This window comes from Hemiscyllium ocellatum, chromosome 24 (genome assembly GCF_020745735.1).
Source record: "Hemiscyllium ocellatum isolate sHemOce1 chromosome 24, sHemOce1.pat.X.cur, whole genome shotgun sequence".
NCBI lineage: Eukaryota > Metazoa > Chordata > Chondrichthyes > Orectolobiformes > Hemiscylliidae > Hemiscyllium > Hemiscyllium ocellatum.
In genome coordinates this window covers 17,235,324-17,260,813 of record NC_083424.1, presented here as the reverse complement: position 1 = coordinate 17,260,813, position 25,490 = coordinate 17,235,324, and the positions used below count along the sequence as shown (strand labels likewise).

Here is a 25,490-nt window from a genome sequence, read left to right as displayed (position 1 = left end):
TGTTGATCAGGAAAGATCGGAATATGTTTGGCTAACAACCGGGAAAACGGCTCGTAGGATGTGGGGTTCTTTTTCAGTTTTGCAAGTAGAATTTCACTCATCAGTACTAGGACTACAGTTGTTTACAATATCCACGTGTTATTGAGAGTAGGAATAGGAGGATTTGGGTGATGAGTGCATGGCTTGAGAACTGATGCAGGGGACAGGAATTCACATTGTTAAGGTACTTGTGCAAGAGGCATGTGTGGCACCTGAAATAGAGAGGGAACCAATATCCTGGCAGAGAGGTTTCCTAGGCTGATTTGAGGAGGTTTAAACAAGTATAACAGTGTGGTGAGATCCAAAGCAGAAAGGAGGTGAAAGAGTAACTTGAGGACAATACAGGGGTTAATGAGAGCAAGTGAAGTAGTAAAGGCAGTGTTACTAATCCTGGTATTAGTCAGAGTAGAGATGGACACAGTATGAAGGCAAGGGAAGCTGGGTTAAATTGCATTTGTTTCAGTGCAAAGAGCCTAACAAATAAGGCAAATTAACTCTGGCATGGATGGATGCATGGAACTGGGAAATACAGAAACTGGCAGTTTACTATTCAGGGATACAGATACTACAGGAACGATAGAAGGAGAAATAAGAGGAGGAGGAGTTGTATTTTTGATTCGGGAGAACAACCTAGCAGTACTGAGAGAAGACATTCTTGAGGGTTTGTTCACGAGTCTGTATGAGTAGAACAGAGAAATAAAACTGGGGAGATCACTTTGATAGCATTGTACAATAGGCCCCTCAATAGTCAGCAGGATATGAGGTGCAAATATGTAAGGAGACTGCAGCGAGCTGCAAAAATAATAGCAATATTGGGATTTTCAATTTCCTAACATCGACTGGGATTATCATAGTGTTAAGGATGTGGATAGAGATAAATTTAAGTGTGGATAGGAAAACTTTCTCGCGCAGATGGCCCCTATTAGAGAAGCGGTAAAACTTGACCTGCTCTTGGGAAATAAGGCAGGACAAGTGATGCAAGTGTCAGTTGAGGAGCTCTTTGGGACCAGTGACTATAGTTTCGTTAGTTTAAAAGCAGCTATGGAAAAAGATAGGTCTAGTCATAAGTTAAAGTTTTAATTTGGGCCAAGGTCAGTTTTGGTGGTCTTAGATGGGAACTCTCAAATACTACTGGGGGAGGATATTTGCAGGCAAAGGGACATCTGGTAAGTGGGAGACTTTCAAAAGTGAGTTAATGAGGGTTCAAGGCCAGCATGTTCCTGTTCAAGTGAAGGGTAAGGCTGTCAGGAGTGGAGAACCCTGCATGACTAGAGTTACTGGGGTCCTGGTCAAGAAAACAAGGAAACATAGGACATGTATCGGCAGCTGGGATCAAGTGAATTCCTTGAGCATAGAGGGTGTCAAAGTACACTTGAGAAAAATCAGGAGGGCTAAAGGGGGCCACGAGATGGCTCTGGCAGATAAAGGAAAAGACAATCTAGAGGGATTCTCTCATTAAGTGAAGGGCAAAAGAATTAACAAGGGAGAGAATGGGCCCTCTCAGAGATCAACAAAGTCATCTACGTGCAGAACTACAAGAGATGGGTAAGATCCTAAGAGAATATTTCTTGGAATTTTTAACTTTGAGAACGGCATGAATGCTTGGGGAACTTGGGGGGTAAAAAATAGTGATGTCTTAAAGTGAGTGCGCATTACAGAAGAGGACGTGCTGGCAGTTGTAAAACGCATCAAGGTAAATGAATCTCCAGGACCTGCCGAAGTGTACCTAGGACTTTGTGGGAGGAAATTGTGGAGCCTCCAGTGGAGATATTTGTATTATTAACTAGGAGACAGTGAAAACTGCAGATGCTGGAGATCAGAGCTGAAAGAGGTGTTGCTGGAAAAGCGCAGCAGGTCAGACGGCATCCAAGGAGCAGGAGAATCGACGTTTTGGGCATAAGCCCTCCTTCAGGAAGATCCTGAAGGAGGGCTTATGCCCGGAACGTCGATTCTCCTGCTCCTTGGATGCTGTCTGACCTGCTGCGCTTTTTCAGCAACACATTTATCAGCTCATATTTGTATTATCGTCAGCCACAGATGGAGTGTCTGAAGATTGGAGGTTTCCTAATGTTGTGCCTTTATTTAAAAAAGGCTGCAGGGAATATTTGGCAACTTTAGACTGGTCAGCCTAACATCTGTGCTGGGTAAGTTGTTAGAGGTGATTCTAAGAGTCAGGATCTACAGGCATTTGGAGAGGAAAGAACTCATTTCAGTTCGTCAGCTTTAAGTCTGGGAAGCCATGCCCCACAAATTTGATAAAAGTTTTTTTGAAGGGGTGACCAAGAAAGTAGATGAGGGCAGTGTGGTAGATGTTGTCTACATAAACTTAAGCAAAGCCTTTGAAAGGTACCACATGATGGGTTGTTGAGTAAGATTAAATTTTATTAGCCAGGAGAGCTGCCAATTGGGTACAAAATTGGCTTGAAGGTAGAAGACACTGATAGAGGGTTGCTTTTCAAACTGGAGGCCTGTGACCTGTGGTGTGCCACAGGGATTGGTGGTTGCTCCACTGTTGTTCATCATTTATACAAGTGATTTGAAAGAGAATTTAGGAAATACGGTAAGTAAGTTTGAAGCTGACTCCAAGACTGGTGGTATAGTGGACCTTGAAGAAGGTTATCTGGGAATGCAACAAGATGTTGATCAAGTGTGCCAGTAGGCTGAGGAGTGGCAGATGTAGTTAATTTAGGTAAGTGCTATTTATCTAAATTAAACTCCATTGCGCATTTTGGTAGGTCAAACCAGGGCAGGGCTTACACAGTCAATGGTAGGGACCGGGAGAATGTTAGAGAACAAGTGATCTAAGGGTACAAGTTCATTACTTCTTGAAACTGGAGTCACAGGTAGACAGAGCAGTGAAGAAAGCTTTTGGCCTGCTTGTTTTCATCAATCAGAGCTCTGAGCATAGGAGTGGGGATGTCTTGTTGCAACTGTACAAGACATTGGTAAGGCCACATTTGGAGTATTGATTGCAGTTCTGTTGGCCCTACTATAGAAAGAATATTATTAAACTTGAAAAAGTGCAGAAAAAATTCACTGGAATGCAACCAGGACTAGAAGGTTTGAGTGAAAAGGATAGACTAGATAGGCTGAATTTTTTTCCTGGAGTGTAGGAGACTGAGGGGTAACCTTAGAGAGGTTATGTAAAATTATGAGAGGCATCTATAAGGTTGGTAACAAATAGCTTTTCCTTATGGTATGGGTGTCAAAAGCTGGAGGGCAGACTTTTAAGTGAGAGAGGAGAGATGCAAAAGGATCCAGAGGGACAATTTTAACACAGAAGGTTGTGAGTGTCTGGTACAGGCTGCCAAAGGGAGTGGTGGAGGTGAATACAATTTTGTCATTTAAGAAACATTTGGACAGGTACGTGGCTGGGAGAGGTATGGAGGGATTTATGGTTAGATTATTTGTGAAACCTGAGCAACGTGGACAAATTGGGCCAAATGCTATAAACCTCTGATGTGGAGGAGGGAAGTGAAAGTACTCAAGCAAAATTTGCAGATGATGCTAAAATAGATGGCAAGGCAGATTGAGATGGATACAAACACTTAAGAGAGAGATTGATTGTTTAAGTAAATGGGTACAAAGTTGGCACATGGAGTATAATGTGGGCAAATGTGAAGTCTTCAATTTAGAAGAGAGAATAAAAGTACAGTAGTATTTAAATTGAAAAAAAAAACCCAGAAAGCTGCAACGCAAAGGGACTTGGGGGTACTTGTGTATGAAAGACAGAAAGCAGGAACACAGGTGCAGCAGGTAATCTGGAGGGCCATGAAATGGTGGCCCTTATTTCAAGAGGGTTGGAATATGAGAGTCAGGAAGTCAAACTGCAACTGTGCAAGATGCTGGTGAGGTCACGTCTGGAGTACTGCGAACAGTTTGGCCTCTTTATTTAAGGAAAGGTATTATTTCATTGAAGGCAGTTTCGAGACAGTTCACTAAAACGATCCCTGTATGGAGGGACTGTCTTATGAGCAAAGGTCGAACAAGTTGGGACTCATTGGAATTTAGAAGAATGAGTGATGATCTCAATGTATAGGATTCTTAAGGGGTTTGACAGGGTAAATGTTCAGGGTATTTCCCCTCTGAGAGTCTAGGACTAGATGGTATAGTCTCAGAACGAAGCATGTCAATTTAAGACTGAGATGAGGAGGAATTTCTTCTTTCAGAGTTCATTATCTTTGGAACTCCTTGCCACAGTGATGTGGTAGCAAAGTCCTTGTGTGTATTGAAGGCTGAGATAGATTGTGGATAAGTGAGGGAATCAAGGGTGATGGGCAAAGGGCAAGAAAATGGCTGTGAGGAATGCTGGATCGGCCATAATTCTATTGAATGGTGTAGCAGGCTTGAAGGACTAAACAGCCTAATCATGTTCCAATTTCTTACTGTCTTGTCATTTTCAGATTTCACTTAATATTTTGATTGTTTGCTTTCGAGGCAGTCTTTCAGAATCCATGTTTTCATGAAGATAAAAATCTTTCATTTTGTTACTTAAAATTGTAATGGGCATGGTTAATGTTGAAGTTACAGAATATGAACAGTGAGACTCCTTGGGTATCAATGGCGAATGCTACATGCTTTTCGAATAACTCTCCTCTTTTTCTTTCTGATAGAAATGCTGGGAAAAATTTGATTTTGAGTAAACGCTCACTTATGTTATGATTTGTTAGAGATTTGCAAAGAGGGGTAATTCGGTGTCATGAATGAAAAATTTTAGAATTAGCGTTAAGTTTTATTGTCATAAGCACTCAAGTATTGGAATACAATACAGTCATCATTCTCCAGCACCATCTTGGTTACAAAAGACAATGTTTAAAAAACAGCAGGAATCAAAGAAACAGAGCCAAAGGAAAGAAAAACATTCAGATCTAAAGAAAAAAAAATCCAGATCTTCATGTCCCACTCAGAGTTAGAAGTGCAAAGCATTGTCAAAAGTTTCATGATTTTCTCCCAAACTCATTGATACCGATATGCAAAATATACCAATGACAGCTGTGAAGACTTAGTTCCTTTTGTGTTCTGACTAATTAGGTCCTGAAAGCAATTGGGTTGCAACGGACTGGCAAACAAGAAGAGGCATTTGCTGTGGCACAGGAGGTAGCTGCACTTGAACCCACGGATGACAACTCTTTGCAAGCTCTCACTATTCTTTATCGTGAAATGCACAGACGTAAGTTCTGACAGAAGGATGGGAGGAGAGAGGACTGAAAAGGGGCTACTTGTATATCTGCTTAGTTCAAATTAATCTATTTGACAATCCTTCTTAAATTTGTGTACTCACCTGAGACCTGTGGATTTTTTTCCTGAAAAATATTTGAAACTTAAACTGAAATTACTCTCTCTCTTGTTTGATAATACCAATCTGCTGCAATGACATCCAATAAATAATTGTCTGTTATAATTTATCCAATGCCCAATGTTAGTGTGCTATGTCCAGGTCCTTTTGGCTTGTCCAAGGAATAAGGAAATTGAGAGAAAGTAACTGTGCTTCACTTAAATCCTATTGGCTAGCATCTGCTGTACTTAACAGACATTGGACTAATGAAACTATCCTTTTAACACGTAATTAAAAGGTGTTAATTATGTAGATACCTGTTTATCTCGGGCTATTTCTACTGAAAATTGAGTTGCTTTTCTTTTTGTTTGAATTTGGGATTTATTGTTGACAAAACCAGCATTTATTGTCCATCCCTTACTGTTCTTGCTGAATGGCTTCCTCAGGTGTTTCAGCTGTTATTGTCAGTCTGGAGTCTCTGGACCAGGCTGAGTGAGGAAAGCAAATCTTCTCCTTTGAAGGAGAGAGACATCAAATTTTACAATAATCATAACTGTTTCTAGTGTTTTATTCCAGATTGGTGGGTTAGTTCATCTTAAATTCATTTAGATTAGATTAAATTCCCTACAGTGCGGAAACAGGCCCTTCAGCCCAACAAGTCCACACTGACCCTCTGACGAGTAACCCACCCCCCTCTGACTAATGCACCTAACACTATGGACAATTTAGCATGGCCAATTCACCTGACCTGCACATGTTTGGACTGTGGGAGGAAACCAGAGCACCCAGAGGAAGCCCCATGCAGACATGGGGAGAATGTGCAAACTCCACACAGACAGTCGCCTAAGGTTGGAATCATACCTGGGACCCTGGTGCTGCGAGGCAACATTTAGTTGGATTTGAGCTTGTCTCTATGCTATCTTAGTCCAGACCTCTAGGTTACTAGTCCAGTAATATTAGCACTGTGCTACCATCCCCTATAAAAATATTTGCTGTATATATTTTGTATGAAGTTGTGATATGTGGAATTTATTTTTCAGCTGAGCTGGTTACTAAGCTATATGAGGCTGCTGTGCGAAAAGTCCCAAGCAGTGAGGAGTATCACTCGCACCTCTTCATGGCATATGCCAGGGTTGGAGAATACAAAAAAATGCAACAGGTATTATTTTTACAGCATAAAATTAATCCTTACTGTACCAAACAAAATACAGTGTTGACTACCAATTGATAGCATGGTAGAATGCTGTAGCATTAGAAGCTAAACTTTAGCAGATGCTGTGGTAAAAGTTGTGGCCCTTTTGAAGTGTCCTGATGCAACTTCGTTTGTGTGTGTTGGTACAGAGAGCACCGAACGGAGAATTCAGCACAAAGGTATACAGAAAAGCCACACACACACACACCAAGTCCTGAACTATGAAAGCAACTAACCCAACACACAAATGAAGTTGCGTCAGGACACTATTCAAAAGAGCCACAACACACTGCAGTACACCAGAACTGCAAAAAGAGGAAGAAGAACACCTATACAAGGTATTCACCAAAAATGGATACCCACGCAATTTCATCAACAAATGCCTAAAGGAAAGACAACGGAACGAGGACATGCCGCAACCCAAAGGACTAGCCACACTACCATACATCAGGAGCATTTCTGAACTGACAGCCAGACTGCTGCGACCACTAGGACTCCTAACAGCACACAAACCAACAGCCACTCTCAGACAACAACTCACCGATACCCAGCATGAGCAAAACCAATGTAATGTACAAAATTCCATGCAAGAACTGCACAAAACACTACATAGGACAAACAGGAAAACATCTCATGACCCACATCCATGAACACCAACTAGCCACGAAACGACACGACCAGATATCCTTAGCAGCCCCACACGCAGATGACAAGCAACATGAATTCGACTGGGACAACACTATTATTATAGGGCAAGCCAAACAGAGAACAGCCAGGGAATTCCTAGAGGCATGGCACTCGTCCACAGATTCTATCGACAAACACATCGACCTGGACTCAATATACCGGCAACGGACAGCAACTGACAACCGGAAGCGGCAGGGACAAGCCACTATAAATGTCGGAGGAAACATCACAGAAGCACTTCACAGGAAGCTCCCAAGCACTGAGGATGTCACCTAGAAAGGGGACGAAACGTTTGCAACACAAACTCCCAGCTCGGCGAATAGAACCACAAAAGTAATCTTTTTTATTTAAAACCTTATCAAAACAGGTTATCAACTGCATTTCTGCAATAAACACAATTATTGGTGATCAAAACAAAACTTATTCAAGAAAGGTGCAGTAAATAGTGATTAGGTAGTAAGTATGTTGGCAGATTATGGAAAGATGCAATAACAGCAGGGTTGTCATTGTGGTGACTTGAACTTCCCATACAGGAAAGAGTTTAAGTGCATCCAAGAGGGTTTCTTGAAACAGTATGTGGATAGTCTGACTAGAGGAGAGGGCATACTGGATCTTGTTTTGGCTAATGAGCCTGGCCAGTTAACTGACCTTTGAGTGGGAGAGCATTTGGAAACAGTGATCACAACTCCTTAAGTTTTAAGATACTTAAGGATAAGTCAGGACCTTGTGGGAAGGTACTAAATTGGGTGACGGCAAATTGCATTAGTATTACACATGAGTGTGGGAGTTATTTAAAGACCTGCTGATCAGAGTTCAGGACTGGCATGTTCTAATAAGGCAGAAGGTCAAGGATGGAATGTGAGGGACCCTCGGATACTGAGCGAGGTTGTGGATTTAGTCAAAAGGAAAAGAGAAGCATAAGTAAGGTTGAGGAAACTAAAATTGGACAGGACCTGTGAGAAATATAAATAAAGTAGGAAAGAACTTGAGGAGGGAATTAGGAGAGCAAGAAGAGGCCATGGAATGACCTTGGCAAGTAAGGTTATAGAGAATCCCAAGGCATTCTATATATACATTAAAAATAAGAGGACAACTAGGCAGAAGGTAGGACTACTCAACGATAAAGGAGGGTACTTGTGATTAGAGGTAGACAAGGTGGGTGAGATCCAAAATGCGTACTTGGCATTGGTATTCTCCCAGGAGAAGGATGTGGCCAATGGTGAAATTTGTGTGGAGCATGGTAATATGCTAGGGCATTTTGATATCAAGAATGAAGAGGTGTTGGGTGTGAGAGCATTAAAGTGGTTAAGACCCCAGAGCCTAAAGGTATCAAGTCCATAGCTCCCTCAAAGTGACTACTGAAATAGATAGCATGGTAAAGAAGACATATGGTAGCTTGCCTTTATTTGTTGGGGAATTGAGTATATGAGTCAGGATGTCATGTTGCAGCTTTGTAAGACTTTGGTTTGCCACATTTAAGGTTTTGAGTTCAATTCTGGTTGTCACATTAAAACAAGAATGTGGCTGCTTTGGAGAGGATGCAGAAGAAATTTACCAAGATGTTGTCTGGATTAGGAGAGGCTAGAAAAACTCAGGTTGTTTTCTATGAGCGGTGAAGGCTGAGGGAGACTTGATATAAGTCCATAAAATTGAGATGCATCTGTCAAGTTGATGAGCAGAATCTTTTTTCCCCCCAAGAGTTGAAATGTCTAATATTAGGGGGCATGCATTCAAGATGAGGTGGGGAAAGTTCAAAGGAGATGAGTTTTTTTTAACACAGCGTAGTAGGAGTCTGGAATGCACTGCCAGGGGTTGTGGTGGAGGCAGATAGAATAGGGGCATTTAAGGGACTGAATGTGAATATGCGAGGAATGGAGGGATCTGGACCAAGGACGAGCAGAAGTAATGAGTTTTCTTGGGTGTCATGTTTGGCACAACATTGAGGGCTGAAAATGTGTTGCTGGAAAAGTGCAGCAGGTCAGGCAGCATCCAAGGACAGGAGAGTCGACTTTTCGGGCATGAGCCCTTCTTCAGGAATGAGGAAAGTGTGTCCAGCAGGCTAAGATAAAAGGTAGGGAGGAGGGACTTGGGGGAGGGGCGTTGGAAATGCAATCGGTGGAAGGAGGTTAAGGTGAGGGTGATAGGCCGGAGTGGGGGTGGGGGCGGAGAGGTCAGGAAGAAGATTGCAGATTAGGAAGGCGGTGCTGAGTCCAAGGGATTTGACTGAGACAAGGTGGGGGGAAGGGAAATGAGGAAACTGGAGAAATCTAAGTTCATCCCTTGTGGTTGGAGGGTTCCTAGGTGGAAGATGAGGCGCTCTTCCTCCAGCCATTGTGTTGTTATGGTCTGGTGATGGAAGCGTCCAAGGACCTGTATGTCCTTGGTGGAGTGGGAGGGGGAGTTCAAGAGTTGAGCCACGGGGTGGTTGGGTTAGTTGGTCTGGGTGTCCCAGAAGTGTTCCCTGAAACGTTCCGCAAGTAAGCAGCCTGTCTCCCCAATATAGAGGAGGCCACATCGGGTGCAGCGGATGCAGTAAATGATGTGTGTGGAGTTGCAGATGAATTTGTGGTGGATATGGAAGGATCCCTTGGGGCCTAGGAGGGATCCTCTGAGATGATGAGGTTATGGATGGTCTGGGAGATGATGGTTTGGTGGTGGGAGGTGGGGTCATGGTCAAGGGGGCAGTAGGAGGAGGTGTCCGCAAGCTGGCGTTTAGCCTTAGCGGTGTAAAGGTCAGTGCGCCAGACTACTACCGCGCCTCCCTTGTCTGTAGGTTTGATAGTGAGGTTGGGGTTGGAACGGAGGGAGTGGAGGGCTGCATGTTCCAAGGGTGAAAGGTTGGAGTGAGTGAGAGGAGTGGAGAGGTTGAGGTGGTTAATGTCATGGCGGCATTTGGCTATGAAGAGATTGAGGCCGGGTAAGAGGCCAGCACGAGGTGTCCAGGTGGATGTGCTGTGTTGGAGGCGGGAGAAGGGGTCGTCAGAGGGTGGGCGAGAATCCTGGTTGAAGAAGTAGATGCGGAGGCGAAGGCGGCGGAAGAATTGTTCAATGTCTTGCCGTGTGTTGAACTCGTGAATCCGAGAGTGTAGGGGAATGAAAGTGAGGCCTCTGCTGAGGACTGATCTTTCATCCTCAGAGAGGGGGAGGTCTGGAGGGATGGTGAAAACACGGCAGGGTTGGGAGCTAGGACCTGCTGTGGGGCTGGAGCTGGGAGTGGGGGGCAGGGTTGGGCATGGGGGCGGGGACGGGGTTAGGCGTTCGGGCGGAGATCGGCATGGGGTTAGGCGTGCGGGCGGAGATCGGCGTGGGGGCGGGGTTAGGCATTGTGACGGAGATCGGCGTGGGGGCGGGGTTAGGCATGGTGACAGATCGGTGTGGTGACGGAGATTGGCGTGGGGGCGGAGACGCATGCGCCGTGGTGGTTGTGCAGGTTAATGATGTCACTGGGGGGCGGAAGTGGCTGCGGCGACGGCAGAAACGGTGTTGTTCCCGACAGCCGTGGACCCAAAGCCCATTCTTGTGCTGTACAGTTATGTATTCTGCATACACAGTGCATAATATGAAAATGTAAATACTTATCTCTTGGAATAATCCAAAACACACCTGCACACACCCACTGTCTTCAGGGGAAAGAAAGAAATAAAGAAAAACAAACAAAGGAAGATTTCTTGCTGCATAGACTCACATTTTAAAGAAGAAAACCTCTCTGGCCATGACGTTATTCTTGAAGGCAAAAAGAATAAAGTCTAGCATGTTCAAAAGTCTGTTGCTCTGATGCATGTTATCGAGTCACAACCCCACATGATTGTCTCTGGAGTTTTGGTAGGCATTGCTTTTCAGGAAATATACTATAGGGAAGATCATGTAACCACTTTTTTGTTGGAGAATGAACAGGTTTCGACCTGAACTTAGCAAGTGAACTCTACTGAAAATGATTTGAGCTCTTGCTCACTGGTTATATATTCCCTAACTAATTATAGATATGAAGCACACTTCACCTAGTCACTATTCAAACAACCCAACCAGGGGCCAACAGCAAAGTGAATAATTATCACTAGTTATGAGATTTCTATGAAGTCTTGTTAAATAAAAGCTTCATTGTCCATCAAAACCTTTCAGTTACTTACGTGAAAGAGAACTATTCCAGACAGTTCCACAAAATTTGAATTAGATCTGTTTTCTTTTCCATTCCTTCAAAATTTGAGTGTTGTAAGCAATATTAAACGTAATATTTTACATACAAGTGAACTGATTTTTTTATAGGCTGGTATTAACCTCTACTGTTATTCTGTCCCTTTCAATCAATTCACCAGCAGTTGAGTCAAAATTGAAAAGTAAGCAGCACACTACAATTTGTGTTATGTTGAAAATTTCTGTTATTCCTTCACTGAGTACATTTCTGAAATTATCTTAGAATAACACAGCCCTGGCCCATGTAATGATTTGTGTACAGATACAATTAATACAAATTCACTTTGAAGGAAGCAAAAAAATTTGATTTGCCAAATCAACATAGCTGGTTCATTTTCGTATTTATGTGTTCATAAATGTCTACCACTCTTGTAATTACTCTGATTTCATCTCCCAGGGATATACTGACATCAGCTAAATGGGTGGACATCCTTTTCTGATGCCTTTATCAATTCTGTTTTTGTCACTTTCCTGGACAATGTGAAATCATATATATGCCAAATTCCCATCCTATTTATTAATTTTATGACACTGAAACTTAAATGAAATTTGAATGCTGTCCCTACCAAGATGCCTTTTAGCATAATTTGGAGGAGCCAGTTGTGTGATGGTCATGTCCTTGAACTAATGATCCAGAGCTGTGCCATTCTGTGGGGCATGTCTTCAAATCTCACCATAACTGTTTTTGAAATTTAAAATATGGAATTGAATGCCTGATTTGGTGTTTGTGATGGTCAAACTATTACTTATTGTCGTATCTCTTCTGGCCTACATGTGATTCTGGACTCTAAGCTGACTTTTAAATGTTCCCTGCAATATCCCAGCAAGCTAGTCATTTCCATCAAGTTAGAGAAGGGCAACAAATGATGGCCTTACTTGTAACTCGTGCATCCCTCTCAAAGGCACAGTTGATTCCAGATAAACAATATTTGCTAATAAATGGAGCTTTTTAAAATTCATTAATGTGATGTTGGCGTGACTGACTGACTGGGCCAGCATTCATTGCTTAACCTGAGATGCCCTTGAGGAAGAGGGTAGTAAGTTGCTTTCTTCAGAAACTGTAGTCCATTTACGTCTAATAATATGATGATTGTATCATTGTTTTCCATGCGTGTGTACCACTATCTATAAACCTAACTTATCATGGAACTACTTATTCATCTTTGGCATTTTTATTTGTTCGACATATAAGTCCCATTACCACTAGCTTAATGCTTACGTTTTGTATGTTGCGTGATGACCAAATTCAAATGTTGTCTAAGGTATTTTCACACAAGAATCACTTGTTGACAGTAGCCCTAATTTGCAAGGAAATGTTCTGATCTTCAAGTAACTCTTTATATAATGCAATGATTTATGTACAGGTGAAGTTGATATAATTTTGATTTAAAAATAATCAAGAAATTAGTTCAATCAAAAAATAATCAAGATTTAGTTCAACCTGAGAAGTGTGCCCACTGAGGTTTATTGAAATATACTGAAGTATTTTGCTGAATTTTCTTAGGCTGGGATGGCACTTTACAAGATTGTTCCAAAGAATCCATATTACTTCTGGTCTGTGATGAGTCTGGTCATGCAGGTGAGTATACATCTTTATACAAAGATACTAATTGCATGGTGACCGGTAATGGATTTTTAAAAATGTCCAGTACAAGGAAAGGAGATTTCAGGTGCTTTCAGAGGGATTGGAGTAAAAATTTGTTCAATTAAGTTAACTGGATTTCCAAAACTGCTAAATTAAGTAACATTAGGTACTGAGGATCTGAATTGGTATCCTTTAAATGAATCCTGCTTTAGCAATGTTGCTTAAACTTTCTCTTTTATGGTTGCATTTTGTTTGAGTTAAAACACAGTACCATTACTGTTAAAAACAAACTGCTCATCTGCTCCACTGAAATGTCTAAGACAGTCAGCGATTATTTAAGCAAGACTGCGGTGTCTCGGTACTCATCCGACGTCATGATTGCTGTTTAAATTAAGATGTGGAGGCGCCGGTGTTGGACTGGGGTAGACCAATTTAAAAATCACACAACACCAGGTTCTAGTCCACCAGGTTTATTTCGAAGCACTAGCTTCCTGACTACCGCTCCTCCTCCAGGTGGTTATGGTGTAGGGATCATAAGACACAGAATTTATAGCAATAGATGACAGTGACATGCAAGTTAAATAATCTGTTTAACAAATCTTGAGATTTAATAATTGAGAAAATTTAGGGTCTAGAGTATCTTCTGAATATATTTTTGTGGGGGTTTCGACTGGTTCTACCACAGGGCAGTCTTAGAACATGTGAGATCAGAAAATACAAGCAAACTATTGCTTTTGGAATATAAAAATAAGGACATCTTACTATACTTGTACAATGCTTTGATGAGACCATACCTGAGTACTGAGTGCCGATTTGGCCACCTTATTGCTATACAAGATTGTTAGGGGAATTGACAGGGTAGATGAAGGAAGGTTGTTTCCCCCTGTGTGCGAGTCTATGACCAAAGAGCATCATCTCAACGAGAGGTTGCCTTTTGAGACAAGAAGAAGAGCAGTTTCTTCATTGAGGGTAGAAAATTCTTTACCATAGAGGGCTGTTGAGGCTGGATCAATAAGTATTTTCAAGGCTGAGGTAGACAAATTTCTAATGAATAAGGGGCCTGACGAGTGTTGCTGAACAAAGAGACCTTGGAGTGCAGTTTCATAATTCTTTGAAAGTGGAATTGTTGGTAGATAGGATAGTGAAGGAGGTATGCTTTCCTCTATTGGTCAGAGTATTGAGTGCAGGAGTTGGGAGATCATGTTGCAGCTGTACAGGACATTGGTTAGGCCACTGTTGGAATATTGCGTGCAATTCTGGTCTTCCTATTGGAAAGATGTTGCGAAACTTGAAAGGGTTCAGAAAAGATGTACAAGGATGTTGCCAGGGCTGGAGGAATCGAGATATAGGAAGAGGTTGAATAGGCGAATGCTGTTTTCCCTGGAGCGTCAGAGGCTGGGGGTGATCTCATAGAGGTTTATAAAATCATGAGGGGCATGGAAAGGATAAATAGACAAAGTCTTTTCCCTAGGATCGGGGAGTCCAGAACTAGAGGGAATAGGTTTAGGGTGAGAGGGGAAAGATATAAAAGAGACCTAAGGGGCAGCTTTTTCATGCAGAGGGTGGTACATATATGGAATGAGCTGCCAGAGGAAGTGGTGGAGGCTAGTACAATTGCCACATTTAAGAGGCATTTGGATGGGTATATGAATAGGAAGGGTTTGGAGGGCTATGAATTGGTTGCTGGCAGGTGGGACTAGATTGGTTTGGGATATCTGGTCAGCATGGTCGAGTTGGACCGAAGAGTCTGTTTCCGTGCTGTACATCTCTATGACTCTATCTATTATGAGGAAAAGGCAAGAATGTGGAGTTGAAGATTAATAGGTCAGCCATGAACTAACTTCTCTATGACTCTAAGTTGATGAGCTGAATGAGCTGCTTTCTACTCTGTCTTATGGTCATATCGAAGAAATTGTTTATTTGCTTTGGAGGCAATGCAACAAAGGGTCACTAGTTCTTGGAATAAGAAGGTTGTGTGGTGGTGAGTGGCTGAGTTAAATGGGCCAGTACTTTATCTGGAATTTAGGAGAATGAGAATGATCTTGTTGAAATATGTAGAATTTTGCTGGGCCTTTTCAGGGTCGACATTGAGATGTAGTTTCACCTGGTTGGGAATCTAGAACATAAGAACCTTATGTTAAAAAAGGGACAAAAATTTTTACTGAGGTAAGGAAACATGTCTTTCATCAAAGAGTTATGAATCCTTAGAATTGTTTACCCCAGAGGGATTTGGGTGATCGAGTGTTGAATATGTTTTAGACTGTAATAGACAGAATTTTAGTATCTGAAAGAATTGGTGATTTCAGGAACAAGTAGAAAAATGATGTTGAGACAGAAGTCCAATATGATCATACTGGAATTTGGATGCGTACATGAATAGGAAAGGCTTGGAGGGGTATGGGCCAGGAGCAGGCAGGTGGGACTAGTTTAGTTTGGGATTATATTTGGCATGGACTGAGGCTGTTTCTGTGCTGTATGAAAGGGGGAACCGGGCTTTTGGGTTCCATCAACGACTCCAATTTCTTATTTGAATTTCATATTGTACAATATACTATATAGACTTAGATCACCTTGCAATTCTTTTTAAGCCCCCGCCTATGACTTCTGTGCTTTCTCCCCTTTTTCAGCACCAGCACTGTTCATCTATGCCTTACTCTCTGGAGTTCCATTTTGTAAACTTCATGTCCAAAACTTTGAGAACCCATCTCTTGGACCAGATTTTTCTGAAGTGAACTCCTCCTCTCTCACATTCCCCTCACCCTGTCCAAATGGATGAGCATCAAGCTTGTTGCAATATTTTCTCAGTCTTGATCAAGATGTAGCTCCACATAAGGTGCTTGTTCACAATAATTGAACCCGATATATGTCTGAAGCAGTTCTGTTAAGGACATTGTGAAAGTTAATTAATGAGCCCGTGACTTTTTTTAAAATCTCACAGCTGCTGGCCAAGGTTAGTAATTATAAAGATGAATGACAGTATCTGTCTCATGATATTAGGTGGCAGAAACAGGTAATGGAGGCTACTTAAATTGTGTGATGGTTGTGCTTTAAACATACTGAAAATCTATATCTGTCCCATAACCATTTCTGATCATGTTTATGTCTTGTCTAGTCTATTTCAGCACAAGATGAAAAATTATCAAAGACAATGTTCCTCCCCTTAGCACAGAGAATGGTGGAAAAAATGGTAAAAGAAGACAAAATTGAGGCTGAAGCTGAGGTAAGAAAGTAGAAATGTCTCCAGTCGTGACATGAATCACACCATTGTGACAAGAAGTGTTATTGTCCAAGTATTGTTTTGTCTTTTTTTTGGTGGGCTGGGGGATCTCCTGCATACTGATTTGTGTATGAATATACTGGCTGGTTCAAATTATTTTATTTCTCTCCCTAGCCCCATTTTTTCTGACCAATGATGAGCACCAAAACAAGTTTTAAAAACCCATTATTAAGTTTTAAACAATTTTTCTTTATCTTAATATGACATAATTTAGCAAACCTGGAACCAGTCTTTGTACTTATATTGCTGAAAAGACATGAGGATTACTTGCTTCCAGTCTGGGGGCAGTACTCTTGTAGCTAACAATCAGAAAAAGATCATACTTGATTTTCTTCTCCCATATTGGCCCTGCAGTTTTTATTCAGTTCTCTGTGTATTAGATTAGGGCCAAGTAGATGAGAAACCAATCCGACTCATTGCTAATGTTTTTGACTCTTAGCGGTTGTATTCAAGTTTGGGAAGAAGCTTGAAAGATGATAGCTCATAAACCTGACTTTCATCTCACTGGATGACTGCAGTAATTCGTAAGATTTTTGAAATCAGTGTGTGACCTTCACACTCTGAATACATATGTATGCAATCATAGTATTTCACAGTTTTTGATTTTTACAATAGGTGCAACTCTACTTAATGATTTTGGAACGACTTGGAAAAGACCAGGAGGCTCTCGAAGTTATCCAAGGAAAACTAGGAGGTGATGTGGAAGCTAATTTATTGCAAGATTTTTCTGCAGAAAATTGTGCACAATATTTTTTCTATTTCCTTCCCCATTCCCATCTCTGAAGGATGTAATTTCCACAAGAATGGATAGTCTTCCAGTTCTTTCTGCAAAACTGACTATTCATTGAATCTGAAAAAATACATAAAGGAACTTTTTCAACCATGGATAATGTGGATCACTTAGCACAGTTGGCTGGGCAGCTGCTTAGTGATGCAGTGGTATCAATAGTATCACTTTAATCCTTGCATTAGTTACCATGAAGGACTCTGTCTCAACCTCTTCTCTCACCTGAGTGTTACTTCTCTCAAGTTAAGCCACTGCCATGTCCTATAGTTTGGTAAGACTATGATTTCACATTTATTGTTGAGCCTTTGCAGTGCAGAAGAGGCCACTTGGCCCATCAAATTTGTACCAATGTTCCCAAGAGCATCCCACCCAGTCCATCACCTCTCAGATAACTCCACTACTGCAGTGTGACAGTTCCCAGTTAGTATATTAACAATCTTATGATATCCGAGTGAGATTACCAACCTAATGCTGTTTTATGGTCAACTCAGAACTCAACTTAATAGTAACTAAAATGTGAATGTCCAGATTCAATCTCATTGGACTCTTATTACTCACAGGTTTTCTCTTGACACTGTTTGATTTAGGGACAAAATGTTTATTAACATTGCAATTCTGTCTTACTCCTCAGAGAAACTGACCAGTGAGTTACAAAGTCGAGAGATGAAATGTATGGTGCTGTACAAGAAGCTGATGAAATGGCCTGAATGTAATGCACTTTCAAGGAAACTTTTACTGAACAAGTAAGAAAGTCCTCATTAATTTAACAGTACTCTCAAAGGGCTAATGTATCATCTCCAGTTTATTAAACTGATTTCCTTGCTGTTCCTTAGAAGGTTGGTCCATTCTGTTGTTTTGTAAAGATGTACCCTAAAGGAAATTGGACCCAAAGCAGAAGCATTATCAGTTCTTTGTATCATTGGATTGGCCTCTGAAAATGGAGTTTCCTTTTTCCAGGTCCTGTCTGTACTATCTGATTTGCCTCAACTTTATATCTTTAGGGCAATTACTTCCATGGACATCATTTGTCCACTGGTACTTCACAGTAGTTGTAGTATTTTTGTCTTACCCATATAGTGAATGCTGGCAGGCTAACTGTGATGAACATTGCAGTGCCCTCAAGTTTGCATCCGCACAACTATTACTAGGGATTGCTATTTGGTGATCAGAGTAGAGTCTCAGCCACTTTTTATGCTTGTGTAGGGCTGTGGCCAATCGTAGCTGTCCAACAGCTACTTGAGATTGGCTACAACTAATCTAGCAACAGAAAATTCTCTCGTGGTAGCTTCAACCTTATTTGGGATAGGGCACCTTACTCATTATGGAACTTTTTTTGCGAAGATTTGTAGCTCAGGTTGAGATTCTGGATGTAGATTTTCTTGCTGAGCTGGAAGGTTCATTTTTAGACGGTTCATCGCCATGCTAGGTGAACCTCTTCAGTGAGCCTCTGGATGAAGCATTGCTGATAATTTCTGCTTTCTATTTGTGTTTGACCATAAGACCATAAGACATAAGAGTGGAAGTAAGGCCATTTGGCCCATCGAGTCCACTCCACCATTCAATCATGGCTGATGGGCATTTCAATATCCACTTACCCGCATTCTCCCCGTAGCCCTTAATTCCTCGAAACCTCAGGAACCTTATCAATCTCTGCCTTGAAGAAACTTACCGTCCCGGCCTCCACTGCACTCTGCGGCAATGAATTCCACAGGTCCACCACTCTCTGGCTGAAGAAATGTCTCTGCATTTCTGTTCTGAATTGACCCCCTCTAATTCTAAGGCTGTGTCTGCAGTTCCTAGTCCCCTCGCCTAACGGAAAAAATTCCTAGTATCTACTCTTTCCAAGCTATGTATTATCTTGTAAGTTTCTATTAAGTCTCCCCTTAATCTTCTAAACTCCAATGAATACAATCCCAGGATCCTCAGCCGATCCTCAGCCGTTCCTTGTATGTTAGACCAACCATTCCATGGATCATCCGTGTGAATCTCCGCTGGACACGTTCCAGTGCCAGTATGTCCTTCCTGAGGTGTGGGGACCAAAACGGGACACCGTACTCCAAATGGGGCCTAACCAGAGCTTTATAAAGTCTTAGTAGCACAACTGTGCTTTTATATTCCAACCCTCGTGAGATAAGTGACAACATTGCATTCGCTTTCTTAATCACTGACTCAACCTGCATGTTTACCTTCAGAGAATCCTTGACTAGCACTCACAGATCCCTTTGTACTTTGGCTTTATGAATTTTCTCACCGTTGACAAAGTAGTCTACGCTTTTATTCTTTTTTCCAAAGTGCAAGACCTCGCATTTGCTCACATTGAATTCCATCATCCCAAACTGTCTAAATCCTTCTGCAGCCTCCCCACTTCCTCAGTACTAGCTGCCTGTCCACCTAACTTCGTATCATCAGCAAACTTCGCTAGAATGCCCCCAGTCCCTTCATCCAGATCATTAATATATAATGTGAATTGCTGTGGCCCCAACACTGAACCCTGCGGGACACTGCTTGTCACCAGCTGCCATTCCGAAAAAGAACCTTTTATCCCAACTCTCTGCCTTCTGTCAGACAGCCATACCAGTAGCTCACCTCGAACACCATGGGCCCTCACCCTGCTCAGCAGCCTCCCGTGTGGCACCTTAGCAAAGGCCATTTGGAAGTCTAGATAGACCACATCCATTGGGTTTCCCTGGTCTAACCTACTTGTGACCTCTTCAAAGAATTCCAACAGGTTTGTCAGACACGACCTCCCCTTACTAAATTTATGTTGACTTGTTCTAATCAAACTCTGCTCTTCCAAGAATTTAGAAACCTCATCCTTAATGATGGATTCTAGAATTTTACCAACAACCGAGGTTAGGCTAATTGGCCTATAATTTTCCATCTTTTGTCTTGATCCTTTCTTGAACAAGGGGGTTCCAACAGCGATCTTCCAATCATCTGGGACTTTACCTGACTCCAGTAACTTTTGAAAGATCTCAACCGATGCCTCCGTTATTTCCTCAGCCACCTCTCTCAGAACTCTAGTGTGTATCCCATCGGGGCGAGGAGATTTATCAATTTTAAGACCTTTTAACTTTTCTAGCACTTTCTCTTTTGTAATGGTAACCATACTCAACTTAGCCCCCGACTCCCTTTAATTGTTGGTATATTACTCATGTCTTCCACTGTGAAGACTGACGCAAAATATTTGTTAAGTTCTCCTGCTATTTCCTTATCTCCCATCACTAGGCTTCCAGCATCAGTTTGAAGTGGCCCAATGTCTACTTTTGCCTATCGTTTGATTCTTATGTATTGAAAGAAACTTTTACTATCATTTCTAATATTACTGGCTAGCCTACCTTCGTATTTGATCCTCTCCTTCCTTATTTCTCTCTGTTATCCTCTGTTTGTTTTTGTAGCCTTCCCAATCTTCTGATTTCCCAGTGTTCTTGGCCACTTTATAGGCTCTCTCTTTTTCTTGAATACATTTCCTGACTTCCTTTGTCAGCCATGGCTGTCTGATCCCTCCCCAGATAATCTATCTTTTCTTGGGGATGAACCTCTGTACAGTGTCCTCAATTATACCCACAAACTCCTGCCATTTTTGCTCTACTGTCTTCCCCGCTAGGGTCTGCTTCAAGTCTATTTTTGTCAGTTCCCCTCTCATACCCTCATGATTACCTTTATTTAACTGTAACACCATTACACCCAATTTTGCCTTCTCTCTTTCAAACTGCAGACTGAACTTTACCATATTATGATTGCTGCTTCCTAAGGGTTCCCTTACTTTAAGTTTGGGTTTCTTTGGGTTGATGTCACTTCTTGTGGTGATGTCACTTCCAGTTGTGATGTCATTTCCGGTTCTTTTTCTCAGGGGGTTGGAGATGGGGTCTAACTCTGTTTGTTGGTAGATTGCCGGTAGGAATTTTCATGCGTGTCTCTGTTTGGCTTGTGCTAGGATGGATGTGTTGTCCCAGTCGAAGTTGGGTGTGTTGTCCTTCCTCATCTGTATGTAAGGATACTAGTGAGAGAGGGTCATGTCGTTTTGTGGTTAGTTGATGTTCGTGTATGCTGGTGGCTAGTTTTCTGCCTGTTTGTCCAATGTAGTGTTTGTTACCGTCCTTGCACAGTATTTTGTAAATGGCATTAGTTTTGGTTGTTGTCTATATTGGGCCTTTCAAGTTCATTAGCTGCTGTTTTAATGTTTTGGTGGGTTTATGGGCTACCGTGATGCCAAGAGGTCTGAGTAGTCTGGCAGTCATTTCTGAGATGTCTTTGATATAGGGGAGATTGGCTAGGGTTTCTAGACATGTTTTGTCTGCTTGTTTGTGTTGCTCAGAAATCTTCGAACTGTGTTCATTGGGTACCTGTTCCTTTTTGAATACACTGTATAGGTGATTTTCCTCTGCTCTGTGTAGTTCCTCTGTGCTGCAGTGTGTGGTGGCTCGTTGGAATAATGTTCTGTAGTTCAATACAGAGGAACCTCGATAATCCAAACACGATGGGCGGGCACTGTTTTGTTCGGATAATTGATTATTGGGTTAATCGATTCAATGCCTTTCCTTTGCGGCTCGGAATTTTCCAATAAGTCTGCTCCCCATTCAGGAGACAAGCAGCAACACAGCGCACGTGAGCCCCCATGCTGCCCTGCCCCCTTCCCACCAGTACTGCTCCCCCCCTCCAGCCCCCCAAACCTTGTCCAACACCGCCTCTCCCCACCCCCCCACCCCCCCACCACCCCAACCCTGCCCAACACTGCACCCGCCCAACCCGAGACCCTGTCCAACACCGCCCACCCCCGCCTGTCCCCCAAACCTTGTCCAACATCGCTCCCCTCCCCTGCTCCTCCAACACTGTCCCCCTGCCTGCCCCCCTCCCCAAACCCCTCGAACACCGCACCTCTGCCCACCCTCCAAACCCCATCCAACAATGCCATCTCGCCCACCCCCAAACCCCATTCAAGACTGCCCCCCCCATCCTTTCCAGGGCAGCTGGACTGGGCACCAACAACAAGACCGCTGCTGCCACCTTTTGGGAGGGGAGTCTCCAAATAGCGCGCATACGCACACAACTGTTTACTGTAACTTTTTGACAGGTTCCACCTCTGCCCTGTATAAGACAATGTTAGAGTGATTATCTGGTGAAGGGGGGTTTAGGTTATATCCCTGTGTAGGACTCTAGGGAAAGTGTGGGGAAAGAGAGAGACGGGGGGTGAGACGTCAGTCATTTAGAGACAGTGCCTGCACTCCCATCAGTCCAGGACTGTTCTCGGCAGTACTTTTAATCACTGTAAACAAAAGACACGATCGGTGTTGGACACACGTCCAGGAATGACAGTTTGTTGTTGTTTTCCTCCTCTTCAGTGAATTTTATGCCAGTGAAGGTATTATTGATGGTCTTGAAATGAAACTAAACAAATCCAACACACCACACTTCTATGGATTACCCAAATTCACAAACCAGGAGCCCCCCTCAAGCCCATAGTCTCGCTACCTGGAACACCAACTTAGAGATTGGCCAAGGAGCTACACCAAAGCCTAAAATACTTATGAGAAGACTCACGCCACTTCATCTACTCCACCCAAATATTCCTGAAGACCACCAAAGACACGAAGATAGAGGATAAAATAATGGTCTCCTTTGATGTAACAGCCCTGTTCACATCAACCAACATTAACCTGCCCAATTAAACACTGACTACATTACTAGAAGACCCCAAGATACCAAACACCACCAACTTCATCAGCAAGGACAGTATTATCAAGCTAGTGGACCCTATGCCTTACCTCCCACTTCACCTTCAACAACAAAACCTACAGAAAAACCAACAGAACACCCATGGGATCTCCGATATCAGGTTTCTTAGCAAAGACAGTAATGCAGAGATTCGAACAAATACCTCTGCCAACCATCCAACCCAAAATTTGAGTCCACTACGTGGATGACACCTTTGTATCACTAAACGAAGCAAATTAAAAGAAACCTTCAAGACCGTCAATAATAGCCTTACTGGCATAAAATTCACTAAAAAGGAGGAAAGTAACAACAAACTGCCATTCCTAGATGTCACGGTAGAGCGAACAGCCAATGGGGATCTTCAAACCAGCGTCTACAGGAAAACAACACATACGGACCAAAAAATAAACAACAGAAGCAATCACTTCAACATCCACAAATGAAGCTGCAATAGAAAATTATTCCAACGAGCCACCACATATTGCAGCACAGAGGAGCTACGCAGAGCAGAGGAAAATCACTTATATAGTATATTCAAAAAGAACAGGCACCCAATGAACACAGTCCGCAGATTTCTCAGCAACACACCCAAACAGGCAGACAAAACACGTCCAGAAACCCTAGCCATTCTCCCCTATATCAAAGACATCTCAGAAATGACTGCCAGACTACTCAGACCCCTTGACATCATGGTAGCCCACAAATCCACCAACACACTAAAACAGCAGCTAATGAACTTGAAACACCCTATACAGACAACAAGCAAAACTAATGTCATTTACAAAATACTGTGCAAGGACGGTAACATTGGACAAACAGGCAGAAAACTAGCAACCAGGATCCATGAACATCAACTAGCCACAAAACGACATGACCCTCTCTCACCAATATCCTTACAGATGAGGAAGGACACCACTTCCACTGGGACAACACATCCATCCTAGGACAAGCCATAGAGACACACGTGAGAATTCCTAGAAGCGTGGCATTCCAACCGGAATTCTATCAGCAAACACATTGACTGGACCCAATTTACAACAAATGGGAAAAAGAGCAGGAAATGACATCACCAACCCAAAGTAACCAAAACATATAAACAGAAAGCAGGAATCATTAGCAGTGCTATGTCTGGAGGCTCACTGAAGATGTTATCTTGTATGGTGATGAAACATCTGAAAATGAACCTTCCAACTCTGTGAGCAAACCTACATTTAAATGTAATGATTTCAAATTTTACTATGTGATGGAAATGGAACCAACAATACTATTAATCAATATTTACCAGATTATGCTCAGTCTCACTTGGTTTTCTTGTGCCCTTCTATTCCACCTCATCAGACCTACGTGTGAGCTCAGATTGATTTTAATTTGCGACTGTTGTATGTTCAGTAATAGCTTCTGGGAAATACACAATTCAGTGGTGTACACAGGTCAATCTTGATCTTCAGTAGTTGATATATATTCACAAAATAATAGCAAATCTCAAATGAGCAGGAAGGGAATCCATCAATTACAACTTAACAAAAAAGAAATGTTGTTTCCTGCTGGCTGCTGTCTAGTTCATTATAAGTGTGAAAGAATGTAGTTTCAACTGAGGCCAAATGCACAGATGGAGTACTTTGAACATGAAAATATTTAACAAGAAAATGTCAAATGTATTAAAAGCAGAATATATTGGAAATGTACAGCAAGTTAGTCAAGATCCGAAAGAAAGAGATAAAATGTTTTTCCTCCTTCAGGTGGCTAATTAATTGTGCATTTTAACAATTTTTGTGTTTTCATTTCCAGTTTCTAATTTTTGTATTTTATATATAGTCAGCTGATGCTCCGTTTTATAACAAAACACGTCACCCATGTAATAAGCAATGCATTAGTGGTAAATTTTAATTGTCCCTTTGTTACAACAACTGGTAAGTAATAGTCTTGAGTAATTTGGATTTTAATTGCTGTTTGATTAAGGAACTTTGAAAATTTGAATGTAGGTTGTGTATTGACAGTCTCAGTTCTGGAGCACGGAATATTTTATGATTATTTGTATTTAACACTGGTGTACAAGTATTTACAGATTATATGTCTTGGGTCTGTTAGTTGTCTGAAACCTTAAGAGTGCCACATAGACATATGATTAGTTTTTGCACGTAACTGACTTAAATGTCGCAAGGTTTGTAGCTCAGTTTGAGGTTTAGGGTGTAAGTTTGCTCGCTGAGCTGTAGGTTTGATATCCAGACGTTTTATTATCTGGCTAGGTAACATCATCGGTGGTGACCTCCAAGTGAAACGAAGCTGTTGTCTCCTGCTTCCTATTTATATCTTTCTCCTGGATGGGGTTCCTGGGGTTTGTGGTGATGTCATTTCCTGTTCGTTTTCTGAGGGGTTGATAGATGGCATCTAGATCTATGTGCTTGTTTATGGCGTTGTGGTTGGAGTGCCAGGCCTCTAGGAATTCTCTGGCATGTCTTTGCTTCGCTTGTCCCAGGATAGATGTGTTGTCCCAGTCGAAATGGTGGGTTTTTGTTTTATCTGTGTGTAGGGCTATGAGGGAGAGGGAGAGAGCACATGGATCTAGATGCCATCTATCAACCCCTCAGAAAACGAACAGGAAATGACATCACCACAAACCCCAGGAACCCCATCCAGGAGAAAGATATAAATAGAAAGCAGGAGACAACAGCTTTGTTTCACTTGGAGGTCGCCACTGATGATGTTACCTAGCCAGGTAATGAAATGTCTGGATATCAAACC

At 42.1% G+C, this 25,490-nt stretch overlaps 1 protein-coding gene across 1 annotated transcript in view; it reads left to right on the top strand.

Moving 5' to 3' along the window:
- Window positions 1-25,490, top strand: part of naa25 (N-alpha-acetyltransferase 25, NatB auxiliary subunit) — a 96,701-nt gene that overhangs the window by 24,811 nt on the left and 46,400 nt on the right. Inside the window, exons 3-8 of the mRNA XM_060843531.1 lie at window positions 5,071-5,209; window positions 6,355-6,473; window positions 12,889-12,963; window positions 16,082-16,189; window positions 16,862-16,940; window positions 17,665-17,776. Coding sequence (XP_060699514.1) covers window positions 5,071-5,209; window positions 6,355-6,473; window positions 12,889-12,963; window positions 16,082-16,189; window positions 16,862-16,940; window positions 17,665-17,776 — 632 coding nt within the window. The remainder of the gene's footprint in view (window positions 1-5,070; window positions 5,210-6,354; window positions 6,474-12,888; window positions 12,964-16,081; window positions 16,190-16,861; window positions 16,941-17,664; window positions 17,777-25,490) is intronic.